We start from the raw sequence: 17,633 nt of genomic DNA on the forward strand, positions 1-17,633 counted from the left end.
AGTACAAAAGACATTAGGTAATTTACCAGAGTCACTGATAGTAATTATTATCTGTAATTTCAACCAGGCGGTCTGAGTCTGTAAACTATGCCATTAACTTCCGTACTATCATAAGTCACTCAGATGATTCAGGACTTCGGATATTTTACTTAACTGATTAGGGTCAAAATGTTTAGCAAGCCTATACTGTATGTGGGCTGGTTATTCTTAGTTTTTATGGTAAATGAATATTTTTTTCTTGCTGGCTGACAGAAAAGGAATGATAATGAGGGTACACGGATGACTGAAATTGAATGTTATTTCCTTAGATTATTTTACTCATTATCACTATTGTATAAGAATATGTCACTGTTTGTTAAATAAGTTCCTTCAGAACAACTTAGAGAAAAAATGTGGTAATTAGGTTATCGTGTAATCCAATGACATACATCTCTGTTGCAGCACTTTTGCAATGATGTTGTAATTCTCTGTCTCTCTCTCCCCCAACCTTTGTTCTTTGATGTTAGTGGTCTTTCCAATTTTGTATTTCAACATCTATAGAATTTCTGGCTGATGGATCCTCAAATAGTGAATTGGATGAATGGATTAGTTAATTAACTAAATCATTCCTATAATTGTCAATCCATTTATACCCTGCTCTTAAAATTTAATGAATTAATTTGAGGTGAAAATGTTTCAGACAAGATGATCTTCAAATTCTACATGTAATAAAGATAATTTTAAGAGTCTCAAAACAATTTGTATATTTATAGAATCCCTAATAATGGCCATTTGCACTGTGCTAAGCATTGGGCTAAACGAGAGCTCAGTATTCACAACAATCCTATGATGTAATGTTCTAGTCGTATACATGTGGAAACTAAGGACTAACTGAGTTGTATCACTCCCCAGAGTCTACTCATGGACCCAGTAGAGCCAATGTCTTCACCTAGGAATAATTGACTCTAAAGCGTTTGCCCTTATCCACTGCCTCATTTCTTTTTATTCCTAAAGTAAAACTACTCATAAGATTTCTGGATCTGATTTCTGTACTACTTGTGGATTGATTAAATACAAAAACATTATTGTGTATTATTATCAGTTGGTCTTTCAAATAACTGAGACCAAAACATTAAAATAGTTTTAAAAATCTGTAAACACTCCTTCCTATTCTTCTGGATTTCTACTTACAGAATCAGCACCTAGAACTAGAAAAGTAAGTTTCTTTTTTTTTTCTGAGTGTTAAGACCTCAGGAAATATTTTTTTAATTAACATACTATAAAATTGACTTGATATTCATTTATTTGAGCTTTAATACACACACACACAAACAGACACACACATAAGTGTATTCATGTAGCAACCATGACGATCAGGGCACAGAACAGTTCCATCATCAGAGCACTATCGTGCTACCCCTTTTTAGTCACATTTTCATTCTACCACAAATCCTGACAACCGTGATCTTTTGCTATCATTTTCTCTTCTTGAGAATGTTATAAAAATGAAATCATACAACATGAAACATAATCTGTGTCACTCAGCATACAATATGAAACATTTCTATTTCACTCAGATGTATTCAAGTTGTTGCATGTATCAATAGTTTGATCCTTTTTATTAATGAGTAGTATTTCATTGTATGGGTGTGCCACAGTTTATCCATTCATTAGTGGAAGGACATTTGGGTTGTTTCCAATTTACGGAGATTATGAGTAAAGTTGCTGTAAACATTAGTATACAGGTTTTGGGGGGTGAAGTTAAGTTTTCATTTCTCTAGGGTAAATATTTAGAAGTGTGATTGCTGCATAATATGTTGTATATATTTAATGTTTCAAGAAACTGCCAAACTTTTCCAGAGTGGTTGTACCATCCCACCAGTAATAAATAAGAGATGATCCACTTTCTCTACATGGCCACAGGCATTTTGTTTTATCAGATATTTTTTACTTTAACCATTCTAATAGGTGTGTTTTCATAATAGGTTTGGTTTTCATTTGCATTCCCCTAATGGCTAAGGAAGTTAAACATTTTATCATGTGTTTATTATGTCCTCTTCAGTGAAGTGTCTGCTTAACACCTTTTGTGTATTTTCTTTTCTTTTTTTTCTGTAGTGTTTTTTTTTCTTTTTTTAATTATACTTTAAGTTCTAGGGTACATGTTCACAATGTGCAGGTTTGTTACATATGTATACATGTATTTTCTAGTTGAGTTACTTATTTTATTAAATTTTGAGAGTTCTTTAGAGTTGTAGTAAAGACTACTGTAGCTTGTCTTTTCATTCTCTTATCCTAGTCTTTCACAGAACAAAAGTTTTAATTGAGATTTAGTTTATCACTTTTTCTTTTTATGGATCATGATTTTCATCATGCTTGGTGTCCTGTGCAGGAACTCTGCTTAACTCCAGATCATCAGGATTTTCTCTTTGTTTTCTTCACCTTTTTATTAGGGCTTGTTGTATTTCGACCTAATTTTTTATAAGATGTTAGATTGAGGTGAAGTTTCATTTCTTCAATATGGATGTCCAATTGTTCCAATACTGCTTGTTGAAAAGACTATTCTTTCTCTATTGAATATATTTGCATTTTGTCAGAAATTGTCTATATTTATGTGGGTCAGTTTCTGGACTTTGTTCTGTTCTGTTGATCTGTACATCCATCCTTTTGCCAATACCACGTAATCCTGATTACTGTAGCTTGATGGTAAGTCTTAAAATTGGAGGATGTTATTTCTCTAATTTTATTTTTCAAAATCATTTTGGCTATTATAGTTCCTTTGCCTTTTCATATAAATTTTAGATAATCTATTTATATTAAAAATAATCATGCTGAAATTTTGATTTGATTTGTGTTAAATATGCAGATCAATTTGGAGAGAACTGACTTCTTCCTTAAAGTGTTGAGGAGTCTTCCAATTAATGAACATGGTGTGTGTTTACATTTATTTAGGTTTTCTTTTTCTTACATCAGTGTTTCATAATTTCAGAATACAGATCATGTACATAGTTTGTTAAATTTACACCTATGTATTTCTTCTTTGGAGATAAGAACTGTGAATGGCTTGAAGTTTTTTTCTTTTAATTTGGTTTCCAGTTCATTCCCTATGTAGACAGTCTTGTTTTCTGCAAATAGGGACATTTTTATTTCTTCCTTTCTAATGTGTATGCCTGTAATTCTTTTATTGACTTATTGCAAGACATCAAGAGTGGTGATAATGGACATTCTTGGCTTTTTCTTAATCTTGAGAAGAAAGCATAGTCTTTCTCCTTTCTGTAGGTTTCTTGTAGATACGCTTTATCAAATTGAGTAACTTCCCTTCTATTCCTGGTTCGCTGCAAGTTTTCATCATGAATAAATGTTGCTTTTTTTCAAATGCTTTTTCTGCATCAATTGAAATGATCATATGGTTTTACTTCTTTAATCTGTGAATATGGAGGAATGCACTAATCAATTTCAAATATTGAATCAGGCTTTATTCTCTGAAAAGCATCACTTTATCATTTTCTTTTTGTATATTGCTAATATTTTGTTGAAGATTTTTGTGTCGATGTTCATAAGGGATGTTAGTCTATAATTTTTTTTCTTTTTCTTTTTCTTTTATTTTCTTTGTACTATTGTCCTATGGTTTTGGTATTAGAATAATCCTGGCCTTGAAAAAAAATATTTAAATTGGTGTTATTTCTTCTTTAAATATCTGATAAAATTTGCAAGTGAAAGTTGGTCCTGGAGTTTTGTTTTGCTTGGGAGGAAGATTTTCTAATTCAATTTAAAAATATTTACAGGAATATTCAGGTTTTGTATTCATCTTGGATGTGTTTAGTGTCTGATTTTCAAGGAATTTACTTATTTCACTTCTTTAGGTTTATGTTTACACAATTGTTCAGAGCATTCCTTTATATCCTTCTAATATCTGCTGGTTCTACAGTGGTATTCTCTTTTCATTCCTGATAGTAGCAATTTGTGGCTTCTTTTTTTTGCTTACTGATCCTACTACAGTTTTGTCCATTGCATTGATCTTTACAAAGAACCAGCTTTTTGTCTCACTGTTTTTTTTTAATTTTATTGCTTTTTGATTTTTATTACTTCTTTCTGCTTGCTTTGGGTTTATTTTGCTCCTCATTTACTGTTGTTTTAATACACAATTCAGAATTTTGATCTGAGACCTTCTTTTCTAGCACAAGCATTTAATGCTATAATTTCCCCTCTATACAGTGTTTTAGGGACACTCCACAGATTTTGATGTTTTTTATTTCCCTTTTTGATCCATAGGTTCTCTCTAAATCAGTTTATTAATTTCCAGTTTTTGGAGATTTTCTTATCTTTTTCCTATTGACATCTGGTCATTATGATCATAGAACATACTTTATAGAATTTCAATCCTTTAAAATTTGTTTTGTTTTATGATCTTGGAAGTGGTGTGTCTACATGAATATTTTGTGTACATTTGAAAAGAATGTGAATTTCGTCATTGGGGTGTGTTCTATAAATCTATAAATGTTATTTGGATCTAGTTGTTAATGTTGCCTGGTTCTTCTATATCCTTGCTAATTTTTTGTCTACTTGTTCTGTCAGTTAATGCAAGAGGAGTATTAGAAGTCTGCAAGAATATTGTAGATTTGTCTCTACTTTTTGTTCTGTTCATTTTTGCTTTGCTTATTTTAAAGCTCTGTTGTTAAAGGCATACACATTTAAGATTGCTCTGTTTTCTTGGCAAATTGACCCCCTTATCATTATGCAATGTTTTTCTTGATCTCTGATAATTTTCTTATCACTGAAGTCTACTTTGTCTGATATTACTATAATCACGCTAGCTTTCTTCTGGTTAATGATATAATTTTTCATGATAGAATTTTTTATCCTTTTACTTTTAAACTATGTAATTATAATTGAAGAAATTTTTGTAGATAGGATATTAATGGGGATTGTTTTTATTATTTTTGGTCTATTCTGATCATCTCTGCCCTTAATTGGTTTGTTTAGGCCATTTATATTTCATAAAATGTTTTATGTTTGGATTTGGGTTTATCATTTTATTATTTGTTTTTTGTTTTTCTCTCTGTATTTTCACTCTTCTGGTCCTCTTTTTCTGCCTTGTTTTGGATCATTTGAATATTCTTTAGTATTCCATTTTAATTTAGTTTTGACTATGTATCTTTGTTTAGATTTCTTTTAGTGGTTGCTCTATGGATTAGAATGTACATCCTAACTTTTCACAGTCTATTTAGAATCAATCTTTTACCCTGCCAAGTGGATTGTATAAATCTTTCATGTAAGTCTTGTTATTCTCCCTCCTTTATTTTATAGTTTTTATATGTACTACATCATTTATCTTCTTCTTTTATTCCCAGCATTCCAAGTGTCCCTCATTTCACCTTCTTTATGACAGTCTTCCTTTAGTAATTCTTTTAGAACAGATCTGCCAGCAATGAACTATACTTTTTATCTGAGAATGTCTTTATTTTACCTTCGTTTTTAAAAGGATATTCTCATTGAATTTAGAATTTTGAGCTGACAGATATTTTTTGTTTTAAACATGATCCACTTTCTTATGGAACCTGTGATTTGTGATTATAACTCTGTAGTCCATTGATCCCCTATAATTATATATTATTTCCTCTGGCTCTTTTTAGTATTTTTTTAAACTAGTTTGATTGATGGATTTGAGCCTAGTGTTTGATTGATGGGTTCGAGCCTAGATTTGGGGGGTTAGGAGGTTACTATTTGAGGTTCAGTTCTTAAATCTGTTGGTTTATGTCTTTCACTAAATTTGGGAAATTTTTAAACATTATTCAGCTTTTTTTCTGCACTACAGCTCTTTTCCTTCTGGGACTCCAGTGACATGAAAGTTAGATATTTTATTATTGTCCTGCATTATCTTGAGACTCTTTATTTTTTAATAAATATTTTTACTCTGTCTTATTCAAAGTGGATAGTTTCCATTGATGTACTGTCAAGTTCACCAGTCTTTGCTCTCTTATCTCCATTTTACTATTAAGCCCATCCAGTGATTTTTAAACTTTGGTTACTGTATGTTTAGTTCTAAAATTTTCTTTTAGTTTTTATTTAAATATCTTCCATTTGCTGAGACATTCTATCTTTCCATTCTTTTCAACAGTGTTTACCCTTACTTCTTGGAGCATTTTTATAATAGTTGTCTTAATGTCTTAGTTTAATAATTCTAACATCTTTTTTTCCCAATGTTGCCATTTTTTGATCATCTTTTCCTATGTGACTTGAGACTTTTTCTGATTCTTCACATGCCAAGTAATTTGAGATTATATCCTGGATATTTCAAGTATTATGTTGTGAGATTAATAAGTTAAATAAGACTAATACTTCGTCTTATTTAAATCCTATCGAGAATTTTGATATTTTTTGCTTAACAGGCAATTTATCCAGTTGTATTTGGGATGCAGTCTCCAGCCAGTATATAGGTTGTGATTCCACAACTGGTTCACTTTTCAAAGCCTTTGAAATGCTGTTCAGATCTGTCCTTCATGTACCACCCAGGGTCCAATCTAGAACATGGGTAATTGTCTGTCTATACTTAGTTTCTCACAGTCTGTGATCAGATTCACACATGAGAAGTTTGAGCATAAACCCAAGAGTTCATAAACAGCCTTATGAGGTCACTTTCCTGAGCCTCTCTCTTTCATGATCTCAGTACTTTGAGTTCCTGGAGACTCTGCTTTTCAGTCCTCTAGCCAAAACTCTGGGACTTTATTTACCCTACTTTGCCACATGCTTCCTGCATCTATGCCTGTAGAAGAGCTGAAAGAAGACAGGGAGAGAAAGAGCTCAGTGGAGTTTATATTACACTCTTAGGGCCACAGCTCCTCCTACTGGAGAGGAAGTTTTCCCTCCCTCAAAGTTTTAAATTCTTGCAGTTATCATTATCTCTGCTACTACCTTGAAGGCTAGGATGCAAGAGAATGAAGGAGAAAAGGGCAATTTTTCTCTTCTTTAAGACTTTTCCTGCTCCTTGAGCCTAAACTATAAGGATTCTCCTAGAGCCTTCACTGCCATGCCCCAGGGCTCACTTTCAGGTTTTAAGCTCCCTTGAATCCAGGCCAGGGGTACCTTTTAAAAAAAGAAGAAGAAAGAAAAAGGTAAGGGGAATCACCCTGTGCTACTCTGAATTCTTGTCATGTCATCTTCTCCAGTCCACCTGCTGTGACTTACCCTTTAGAGTCTTTAAGTAACCGTTTCCTTCATTCTCAAGTTTTATTAGCTAGATTCAGTAGCAGACATAAACAGTTTGTGGATTCTCCATATTAACTGGATCTGACCTCAGGTATATATTTTTAATCATTATCTAAGTTAATGGGTGTTCATGGAGGTTGTGAGTTGTATTTGTTTTAACTTTGCTATACAGTTACACCCCAAATATTCACATACATATTATAAATTGGAAGATACAGGAGCAGGAAAATGAAACTATCTGGAAAAGTATACAGTGAAACATTTCATCTCTAAAGTTTGAACACATTCAGGTCTGAATTTAGGAATCTGTTGGCATTCGCTTTTTTGATAGTTTTCCCTTAGCAGGGAATAGGGTAGGAATAGCAGAAAGCTGGCTCAGCGATGACTTACAGAATGAGAGAGATGTGAATTGGCCTTTTAAAAATCTGTGGAAGTTACTCATTTGGACTGGGTAACGGCTTTCTAGGCAGAGGGAGCAACTTCAGGAAAGGTATAGAGAAGGTCCCCAACTTACAACATTGACTTAAGACTTTTCAACTTTACAGTGGTGTGAAAGAAATATGTATTCAATAGAAACCACACTCCAAGGACCCATGTAATCGTTTCTCATTTTCAATATAGTGTTCAATAAATTATATGAGATTTTAATACTTTATTATAAAATGGGCTTCATGTTAGATGATTTTGCCCAATTGTAGGATACTGTAATTGTCCTGAGCATTAAGGTAGACTAGGCTGAACTGTGTTGTTCAGTAGGACCAGTGTATTAAATGCATTTTGACATGATATTTTCCATTTATAACGGGGTTTATCAATATTTAACCTCATAATAAGTCAAGGAGTATCTATACAGGTATAAATGTGCATGGCATGTGTGAATGTGTGTCAAAGAGGAGTAGACAAACCAGGAAAGGGAAATATGATTCAGTTAGGCATTTACTGTGCCTTCTTAGAGGTTGCAGTAAGATATTCCCATGAACATATTTGAAATGGTTAGAAACACATGGGTGTGAATTTCAAAAAATACAAGTTTTTGAATTTAACACATATGCTAAATAATCAGTCCTTCAGCTTAAACTATGTTATCCTGCAAATGATAGTAAGTCTTCTGGATTTTTATTAGAATGAATCACATTTTCCATCCTTGTTTTTATTTACTAGGAATTTCATCTTATGACTAAAAAGAACAAGCCATAAGCTCTTTTGGTCTAAATTTGAGATATTTGCCTTTGACTTATTTTTAAATTAAACTTTTTATTTTGACATAATAATAGATTCACAAATAATACAGAGAAATCCTGTGTACCCTTTACCCAGTTTCCTCCAATGGTAACATAATATAATGTCACAACAAGCATATTGACATTGATACAGTCAAGATACAGAGCAGTTCTGTCACTAACAGGCTCTCGTTTCCCATTACATGTTCACCCCTGTCCCTCTACCTTGCTGCATTCCTTACCCCTGGCAACCACTAATCTCCATCTTTACAATTGTGTTATTTGAAGAAAGTTACATAAATGAAATCATACAGTATGTAACCTTTTAGACTGACTTTTTCATTCTCTAAATTCTTGGAAATTCATCTGAGCTGTTGCTTGTATCAATAGTTTGTTCTTTTTTATTGCTGAGTAGTATTTCATGACTTATTTTTTAGCCCACCTTTTTCCATTATTTTTCATTTTGAAAAAACAAAGTCTTACTACTCAGGCATTTTTCTCACTTACGTATTTGCTTCAGAATTTATACTATAAACAAAAACCTTAGGAGCATTTTAGTGTTCTTTTTAAAATTGCATTTATGTTAACCAGTTAATCTGTTGACATTATTACGTCTTACAGGAAAAAAAATATGTACAAGTAGATTTTATTACTTTACTCCCCTTTTAATTCCTAAATCCAGAAGTAAGATCAGAACACATGAGAGATACTGCTGCTTGAAAAATACTTAGCACAGCCTGTTTGCAGACACACTCATGCTAGTCCATGGCTGATGCAGAAAGGAGCCTATCCCAAGGCAGCATTTTTTTGCAGTGCTAAAGGCCAATATTAGGATGTTGTCTGTTTTCATTAGGCATCATGGTCTTAGTTGCTCAACCAAAACTCCAGCCTCAATAATGAGGGAAAAAAATATACTTCTAGTTTTTAAATTGTGGGAAATAGGTCTGGGAGTAGATTCTGAAGTATGTTAAATACTCATCTAAAGAGCCTAGAATTTATCCCAAGGGGGGATGAAGAAATGAAGAAACAAATAAATTAATCAAATTGCAGTTCCTAAAATAGTTATAAGTAGAAAAATTAGCACTGTCCAAAAATGTCATTTTACCTTTAATATCAATGTCATATTCCATCTTACGAGGTAGTAACTCTGGCTGTTTTGATTTTCATTTTAGAAGAATAAGGAACATAGGTTTACAATAATCAGTAACTATATTACCATCATATAATTACCCAGTTGGCATACTGTTTATTATTTTAGTTTAAGGAGACACATTGAAGCGAGAAAAAGGGGGTGCTAGAGGTTTGCAGACACTTAGCAAACACTAGTGTTTATCCTACAGCTTTGTAAACACTTTACCAAGAATTTTTAAACTGTCATTTTGCTGATGGAAAGTGTAAAATGAGACTTCAGCAGAAGTTAATCTCATCATCTACTTAAAACAGTGTTTTTTACATTGATCTAAAGAGGTTTGTGCATATTTTAACTGTTTTTCCTATATGATCATCTTTATGTACTAGTATGAAAGTTAATGAGTAAAGAAAATCTGCTGAATAAATCCACGTGATAATCCAAGGCACTTAAAAGAAATACATGCTATAATGGGATGCAAAGATTTTATTTGATTAGTGCTCTATTTCTCAATTTAACAATCAAACCTAAGAGAAATCTCAATCAAGACTTTTGACTAACATAGTGCAATTTGATTAGGGTGCAGATAAGTACACTATTTCGGTGTGACTGTATAAGTATTCTGATCATAATTATGACATATACTCTGCTACTAGTTAGAAAAAGAACAGTTTTTAACTTCTTCATGCCTTTCATATATGCACATGTTCTTAATACACTATTATAATAAATAAAATGTACCTGAAAATATAAAACATACTTTTTGCTTGTCCAAAAAGTATGCATTTATTTATAATACAAAATATTCTGAACCTATGCTGTATGATAGCCCACTATAAATGTAGAGGTAGCAAGGGAAGATGACAGATATCTAAAAATATTTGTTAGTAGCACTATATTGTTGATTACTACATATCAGTAATTAGAATAACAAATAAAGTGAAATAAAAAGCATAATGCCTTAGGTGTTTACTTTGGGCACAGTAATATTTGGTCCAGTCATCTTTCTAGTTTTCTGGTACCCAAGTTAAATGAGCAAGAGTGTGATGGAAAGTGGGCTTTGGAGCCAATCAGACCTGCATTTATATTTCATTTCTACCACCTAATAACTGCATGTCTTTGGGCAAGTTATTTAACTTCTCCAAGCCTCAAGTTTTTTAACTTATAAAATATGTTGTTACAAAGCTTAAAAGAAGTAAGTTACTAGCACAGTGCCTGGAACATAGAAATTTGTGCTTTAGAGAAGAAATAAAAATATATAATTCTACCGTCTATAGGTAGAGCTCTTTTCCCAAAATAGTACTAAAATTCCAGTTTGCTTATAATCCTAAAATATTTATAATTCCAGAATATCTAAATCTGTACTGCTTTTACTTCTCTAAGATATCTTCGTGAGTTTGATAAGACTGTCCACTTAATTTCTTTAAACAGCTTTACTTTTCAAGGACACATTACCATATTTATAAAAGGAAAAAATCCAAATTAAATATAATCTGTACTGAAAGTTTCCTTTTCAGATTTCGGGAAGTTAAAATGTTTGTGACAACTGGATTTGTTTTTTTAATCTTTTATTGATATATAATAGCTGTATATATTTGGGGAGTACATGTGATATTTTGATACATGTATACAATGTGTAATGATCAGATCAGAGTAATTGGGATATCCAAAACTTTAAACATTTGTCTTTCGTTTGTATTAGGAACACTATAGATCTATTTTAATTTCTTCTTTGATTTCAGCAGGAAAGGAAGGGCAAGAAATCCTGGGGCCTGAAGCTCAGGCAGATGAAGCAGGATGTACAGGTACTCTGCTGCGACTTTCTTTCATACCATAGCCTTTAAAAGAAGGTCTTTGTGTCACTGATTTCGCATTTGTGAGTCCTGAATTTAGTCCGTTTCCTTCTCTTTTATCTTACCTTCCTTAAATGTTTAAGTACTTAGGCGTATGGTGCACTACATAAAAAGAAGTAAATATTCCTTAAATACAGAGTAACTTACAGATTCATATTATGTAGCAGATTTCTCCATTCTATAAGAATGACAAGTATAACCTACAGATAATCCAAAAAATAAGTGTTTGAATGATGATTTGAACTTCTATCAAGTTTTTGACCAAAGTTAGAGAAATGCAGATCTAACTTTTGAGTTTCGTTATTAGTTACCTGGGTCTGCTTTGAATTGCCCACAAGACAAAAAGCAGAAGAAAATAGAAAAAGCATGGATTTATCTATAAATCCGATGAGAATCATGAATATTAATGAGTTGAGTGAACATGTCACAGCAAACGAGAATCAAAAATTTTTCTTAAATTTTCTGTGATTGAAAAAGAGTAAAATGAAGTTGAATTATAATAAACAAGGAAATTTGCTTTTAGGTGACTAAAAAGTACATATTCCCTGAAACTTAAGGCTATTCCTCTGTAATGGATTCAGATCAGATTTAAGAAGCAAAAGAGTAGGTGGAAAAATTAAATCAGATCTTATGTATAGTACTACCAGTCACTTTTTATTGTGTTCCCTAAGAGAGCCAGAACTGTTAGAATGTAAACTTCAAAAATGCATTCCAGATTTTTAAAACATTTCCTCAAAATATTATACTTAAATGTAGTGTAATTGTACTTTGTATATTCAACCATAAATTAGATATTTCTGTCATATAGTTTTAATTACATTTTCTTTTTCCTTCTCTATGAGTTATCATTTATAGATTTGTTTTTTTACTTTGCTGTGCATTTTAGGAATATTCCATAAAGGCTTACAAATTATCTTTCATTAGGTAAGATGAGGTATGGTTCATGGCTAATAAGTGTCAAGATTAGATTTTTATCTGTAATATAAACAATAGCACTCCTATACTCATCAGTCATTTCTGTAAAACAGAGTAAATCTTTGTGCTGTTATTAAAAGTGAATTCCAAAATAATTAAATAATAATGGAGTATGTGATAATTTGTGGTGCGTATAGCCTGCGATTTTATGTTTTGCCCCTAACTTGGTTCTGTGTAACTTGCGTGAATAGTGTATTCAGATATGCTTGTTATCAAATATTTGCCATGCTAAGCTATAGAATATGTAAAATATTTAAGCTGGACATTTGTTAGTAGTAATACAGTAGTGTTAATAAACATAAGAGTACGCTATTTACTTTTACCTAGAATCGTTAAACTTTGATGACTTATATTACCAGAATTACAGAAGACAACTTGCCCTTCTAGGTAAAATGCTATCCAAAAAGATGCTCACGGGTTTACAGTATTTTATCTGTCATGCTGTTCTTCACTATAAAAATAAATGAATTCTTTCAGTTTGAAGTACTGAATAGTATGTAAATTTCCTCAAAAAAGTTGCATCTGGAAGGCAGGGTAACCTTCTCAAATTTGTGTTTAACAAAAGTTGCTGCTGAAATGTAAAATCTCCCCCACGTACACGATGATGATCCCTGCTGCATTATTCGCCTGGAACATTGGGGAGTTAGGAGTAAGCAAACTTCCGTTAAAGCTCCAGTGAGTGTAGCTTTAAAAGGAAATTTAACTTTTGAGACTTTTGAGCAGTTAAACTGTAAAATGATGTCCTGCCTTTGCTTTTGTTACTTCCTTGACTTCTAGGGAATAATATGCTGACAAAATGAGCAAAAGCATTGTACAGCAGTCGCCACCATTAGTTCAGAATGTTGTCAGATCTTTTTTATAGCAGACTTCCTTCTGCAGCTCGTGAAGTTAAGGAACTATAGTCTGAACTCAGTAATCAGAGTAAAAAATTCATTGAAAACATCCTTTGTTCCTTCTGAGCGTCCCTTTTTTTGTTTATATAGTTGATAATTTTAGAAAGTTTCAAACATGGAGGATAAAGATAAGAGGAAGCCTGAGGATACTTTATTCAGGATGGAAAAATAGATAGATAGATAGATAGATAGATAGATAGATAGATAGATAGATAGATAGATTTAAAAATATTCAGTGTTTATATTAAATATTTGCTCTCTCAAATACATGTATATAGTCATTTAATTCTATACTTTGTCAATTTTGAGTTTTATCATATTTAAAGAAAACCCAATTACCTTTTATGCTGTGTATATTTGCTCATCTCCCTAATATTTAAATATATAAGTTTATCATCTAAAGACCAGGACATTTGCTTTATAATTGACCTTTTCAAGATGTGCATTTCCCAACACTTTAAATTTTAAAAAACTGCAGAAATTCTGGTCTCAGTTTGAAATTGGGCCTGGTAAATGTGGGTTCATGGATATAGAGTGTAGTTTAATGGAAAGAGCTCAGATTTTATACCTGACACCTAATACCAATTTGTCTGCTCTAATAGTAATACATTTTCTCTCTGTGATCTCAGAAGAGCTTTTCTGACCCTAATTTTTTCATTGAGGAAAAATTTTAATTGTAAAATTATGATGTTCACCTTGCAGGACTTCTTTAAGGTGTAAATAGCTAACAATTACATAGTACTTACTACATACTAGGTACCCTACTTAATAAGTACATTACTATATTAATTAATTTAATTCTTACAACAACCCTAAGAGGTACTGTTATATAAATTTTATAGGATGTAAACTGATTATATACTGTCTCACAAATTTCTTAATGGACATATAAAATTTTTCATTTTAAATGTCAGTAGTTACAATTTCATTTCTGGCATAGTAAAACATTGACATTTTAACATCACTATTACATATGAAATCCATAGTATATTAATACCTATTATCTTTTTTAAAAATATGAAAATGCTCTTTAAGAGTAAGAAATGTTGTGTCATAATATTTACTTTTTGAGCTCATATTTCCATTCTATATACACTATAGAATTTTATGCAAACATATATTAATTACTTCATAAATAGTAATTAATTGTAATAGCTTAATATTACTTCTAGAAGGAAAAGTGTTCATCATTCAGTTTCTTTTTTTTAGCATTGAGGTACCTTTATTCTCAAATAAAAAGATGAAATAAAATTTTGTGTTATAACTGAGTTGCTCAGTTTTTATGCATCTTCAGCTATAATGTCAAAAGTTATTTGTCAATGAAAATATTTTAATGTCCTGTCAGTATTTCTTCAATTTTGTTGAAAACAAAAATTTAAAGCCATCTAATTTGCAAAAAGTTTTGTTTCCCAGTCATTACAATCATCTATTCCCTCATTTTCTGGGACGTATACCAGAAAGACTTTACCAATAGTTACTTATCAAAGGACTAATGATACCTGTTTTGGGCTTTAAAATGTTTCTTCTCACAGTCACTTTGTTTAATGTATTCAGAAATGATTAAGGAAACTGAAATATGTTAATTTCAGTATCTTTTATCAGTATATTTTTCATGAAAAACACTTTTATTAGATGAACTGTATTTTGAGAAATACCTTATTGGTTCACCCAATTTCTGGAAAATTTCCAATAACCTACCCAGCAAAGCCAGTTATCAACATCACACCAGCCAGCCAAGTCAGACTTACTTTCTGTCAGGAAAAAAAGCATTTTTTCGTTTTTTGAACTCAGTGTGTCAATACATATTTTGAGGAATTCTATAAAATCTCATCAATAAGGAAGTGTATGAAGGATATATTTAAAATACAAAAGTTAACCAGGCATGGTGATGCACGCTTGTAATCCCAGCTACTCGGGAGGCTGAGGCGGGAGAATCGCTTGGACCCAGGAGGTGGAGGTTGCAGTGAGCCAAGATCGCGCCATTGCACTCCAGCCTGGGCGACAAGAGCGAAACTCATTCTCAAAAAAAAAATAGAAATTATCAATAATGAAGAAAACATAAAGTATAAGTAAATACATCTTATAATAATACTAAGTAGTAAAGTCAAGATTAAGATTATGTAGATCGAATCTAATTTGTATGTTAAAAAAATCTTTATCTCTAAATGTGTATATTTAGACCCAATCAATGTATAGGAAAGCTAGAATTTATTGAAGTAGCAAAATTCATGTATAAAATACAGATCATGCAGTTCTGAAAAGTGTATACTATTTAAAAACTCATTATTCCAACAGCTAGCACACTTATAATTTTTATTAGGATGTAGAAAATATAAGATGGAGATTGCTTAATTGAAATAAATATTTTATAATATAATTTGATAAAAATAATTTTAACTATCTTAGAAACTCTACATGGAATCTGTAAGAAATCACATAAAATATTAATTTCATTTTTTACTTTTATCTAGTTTAAATTGAAAAATTGAAGTTGCTTTGAAAAGAATGCCACTGATTTGTTCTGCTTTAGCTCTTCAGAAATGCTTTTTGTTCTACCTAATGACAAATCCTAGGAATGATGTTTGAGAATATTATTTGCTTTGCTCTTATCAGTCTCCTGAAAAGCAATGAATTTTAAAATAATAGGGAGGTCATTAAGGGAAAATTACCCTCACTCCCTCTGGCCATATTATATAGTTAATTGCAGCTTCCCAACCAGGACCAGCATACCCCCATTTCAGTTGTGCTTTATGCCTAATAGAAATTCATGTAAACAGGAAAGACCAGAAAACCTATAGTGATTCTCTGTTGCCTTGATTTGTCAGTAAAGAAGGCTTTCCCTAATCGGTATTTTGAACTTTACTCCTTTGGCACCCTGGAGGACTTTACACTCCAAGCAGTGTACCATAATCATGTCATGGATGGTTAGAGGAATACGCCTTTTCTCTTTTTTTCTTTTAAGAAAGTGAGAACAAGGTATACTGTATAAAAGGGAGAGCAGGGAGAAGAATTTTCAAGGATGCTAGGAAAGAGTTTACATGGAAGTTGAGGATCCGGGAGTTGATTCCTTTAAACCCAACAGTCCAGCTTACATTTTAAAAGTCTTCGCTTACCTCTGGATCCAATAATCCCAGTTTGGTAACTACTGACATGAACTAAATAATGCAGTTCTTGGTATATAGCAAATGCTAAATAATTGATAGCTATTGAAAAGTGGGGAAAAAAATTAGGATCACCATTTGTTACTGTCATTGGTTCTCAGGTTTTAAACAGCAGTCACCCTGATGAGTTTGGTTACCGCTACGGTGCAGGAGATGTAGCAAGATTGTTTTAATAACCATCAAACAAACAGATGCCCATACATCCCCATTTTAATTTGGCCAAACCTCAGCCTGCTGGGGAGTGCTGTTTTACAAATTTAGACCTGACAGTTCAGTCAGAGTCTATAAAGAAGTCATCCCTGAGGCATTTGGGAGCCATACTAAGGCATTGCAGTTACCAGCATGGAGTAGAGACCCTCCTCTGGAGCCAGTGGAGGAAATGGAGGAAAACCATAGTGCAGCAATAATGCTTTAGAAACTTGGCAGCACTCTGGGCTACCTTCTCAAAGCATAAGCCTTTCTAGTTCAAGAAAAGTTGCCTCTGCCTTAATCCCACAGTTAAACATTTACTGAGGCAGAAATAGAGAAAGAATATCCTTGTTTTATATGAATACTAGCGTAGCTAAGAAACAGTTTTCATAGATTTGATACCCTTTGATGCTTATTAGAAATCCTTCTTACTATAGATAATTATTAAAAACTATTTTCTAAGAAATCATATAACTGAACTGAACGTCAGAGTGGTTTATATGAGAATTATTCAGATTTAAAGTACAGCTCCCCCCACATTATCTGTGGGAGATAAATTCCAAGAGTCCCCCATTGAGTGTCTTAAATAAATACTTATATATACTATACTGTTTCCTATACATACATACATATGATAAAGTTTAATTTATAAATTTTATACAGAGTTGCAACAAGAACTATAATAAAATACGGTTATAACAATATGCTTTAATAAATTTATGTGAATGTGGTCTCCCTCGCTCACTCTCAAATTATTCTTCTTGTACTGTATTCACCTGATTTCATATTGCAGTTGAAACCAAGGAAAATGAAGCCACAGATAAGGGGCTGTCTATTGTCCAACTTTAAATAAATATTATGATATGATAGGTTGCTAAGAAGGTGACCTTTGAGAACTAAAGTTTTTTTCTTGCTTTATCATTAATTGAGAAAGAATTCAGTCAACTATATTGCCTTCTCTGTGTTTTATTAGTAAAATGCAATAGAAGTATGACTTTAACATTTGAAAGGGATACTGTGAGAATTTCACA

The 17,633-nt window shown here is 32.1% G+C and overlaps 1 protein-coding gene across 11 annotated transcripts in view; it reads left to right on the top strand.

Annotated features, from left to right (window-relative positions):
- ZEB1 (zinc finger E-box binding homeobox 1) overlaps positions 1-17,633 on the top strand; it is a 209,934-nt gene that overhangs the window by 165,189 nt on the left and 27,112 nt on the right. For 8 of the 11 annotated variants that reach the window (XM_034930243.2, XM_034930233.3, XM_063607312.1 and 5 more), the window contains one exon: positions 11,274-11,336. Coding sequence is in view for 4 of the 11 variants with exons in the window: in XM_034930237.3 (XP_034786128.1) it covers positions 11,274-11,336 (63 nt within the window). In the remaining 7 variants the exon portion in view is untranslated. The remainder of the gene's footprint in view (positions 1-11,273; positions 11,337-17,633) is intronic. The other 3 variants (XM_057298838.1, XM_057298841.2, XM_057298840.2) reach the window with 1 other exon arrangement.

The sequence above is a fragment of the Pan paniscus genome, chromosome 8 (assembly GCF_029289425.2).
Source record: "Pan paniscus chromosome 8, NHGRI_mPanPan1-v2.0_pri, whole genome shotgun sequence".
Taxonomy (NCBI): Eukaryota; Metazoa; Chordata; class Mammalia; order Primates; family Hominidae; genus Pan; species Pan paniscus.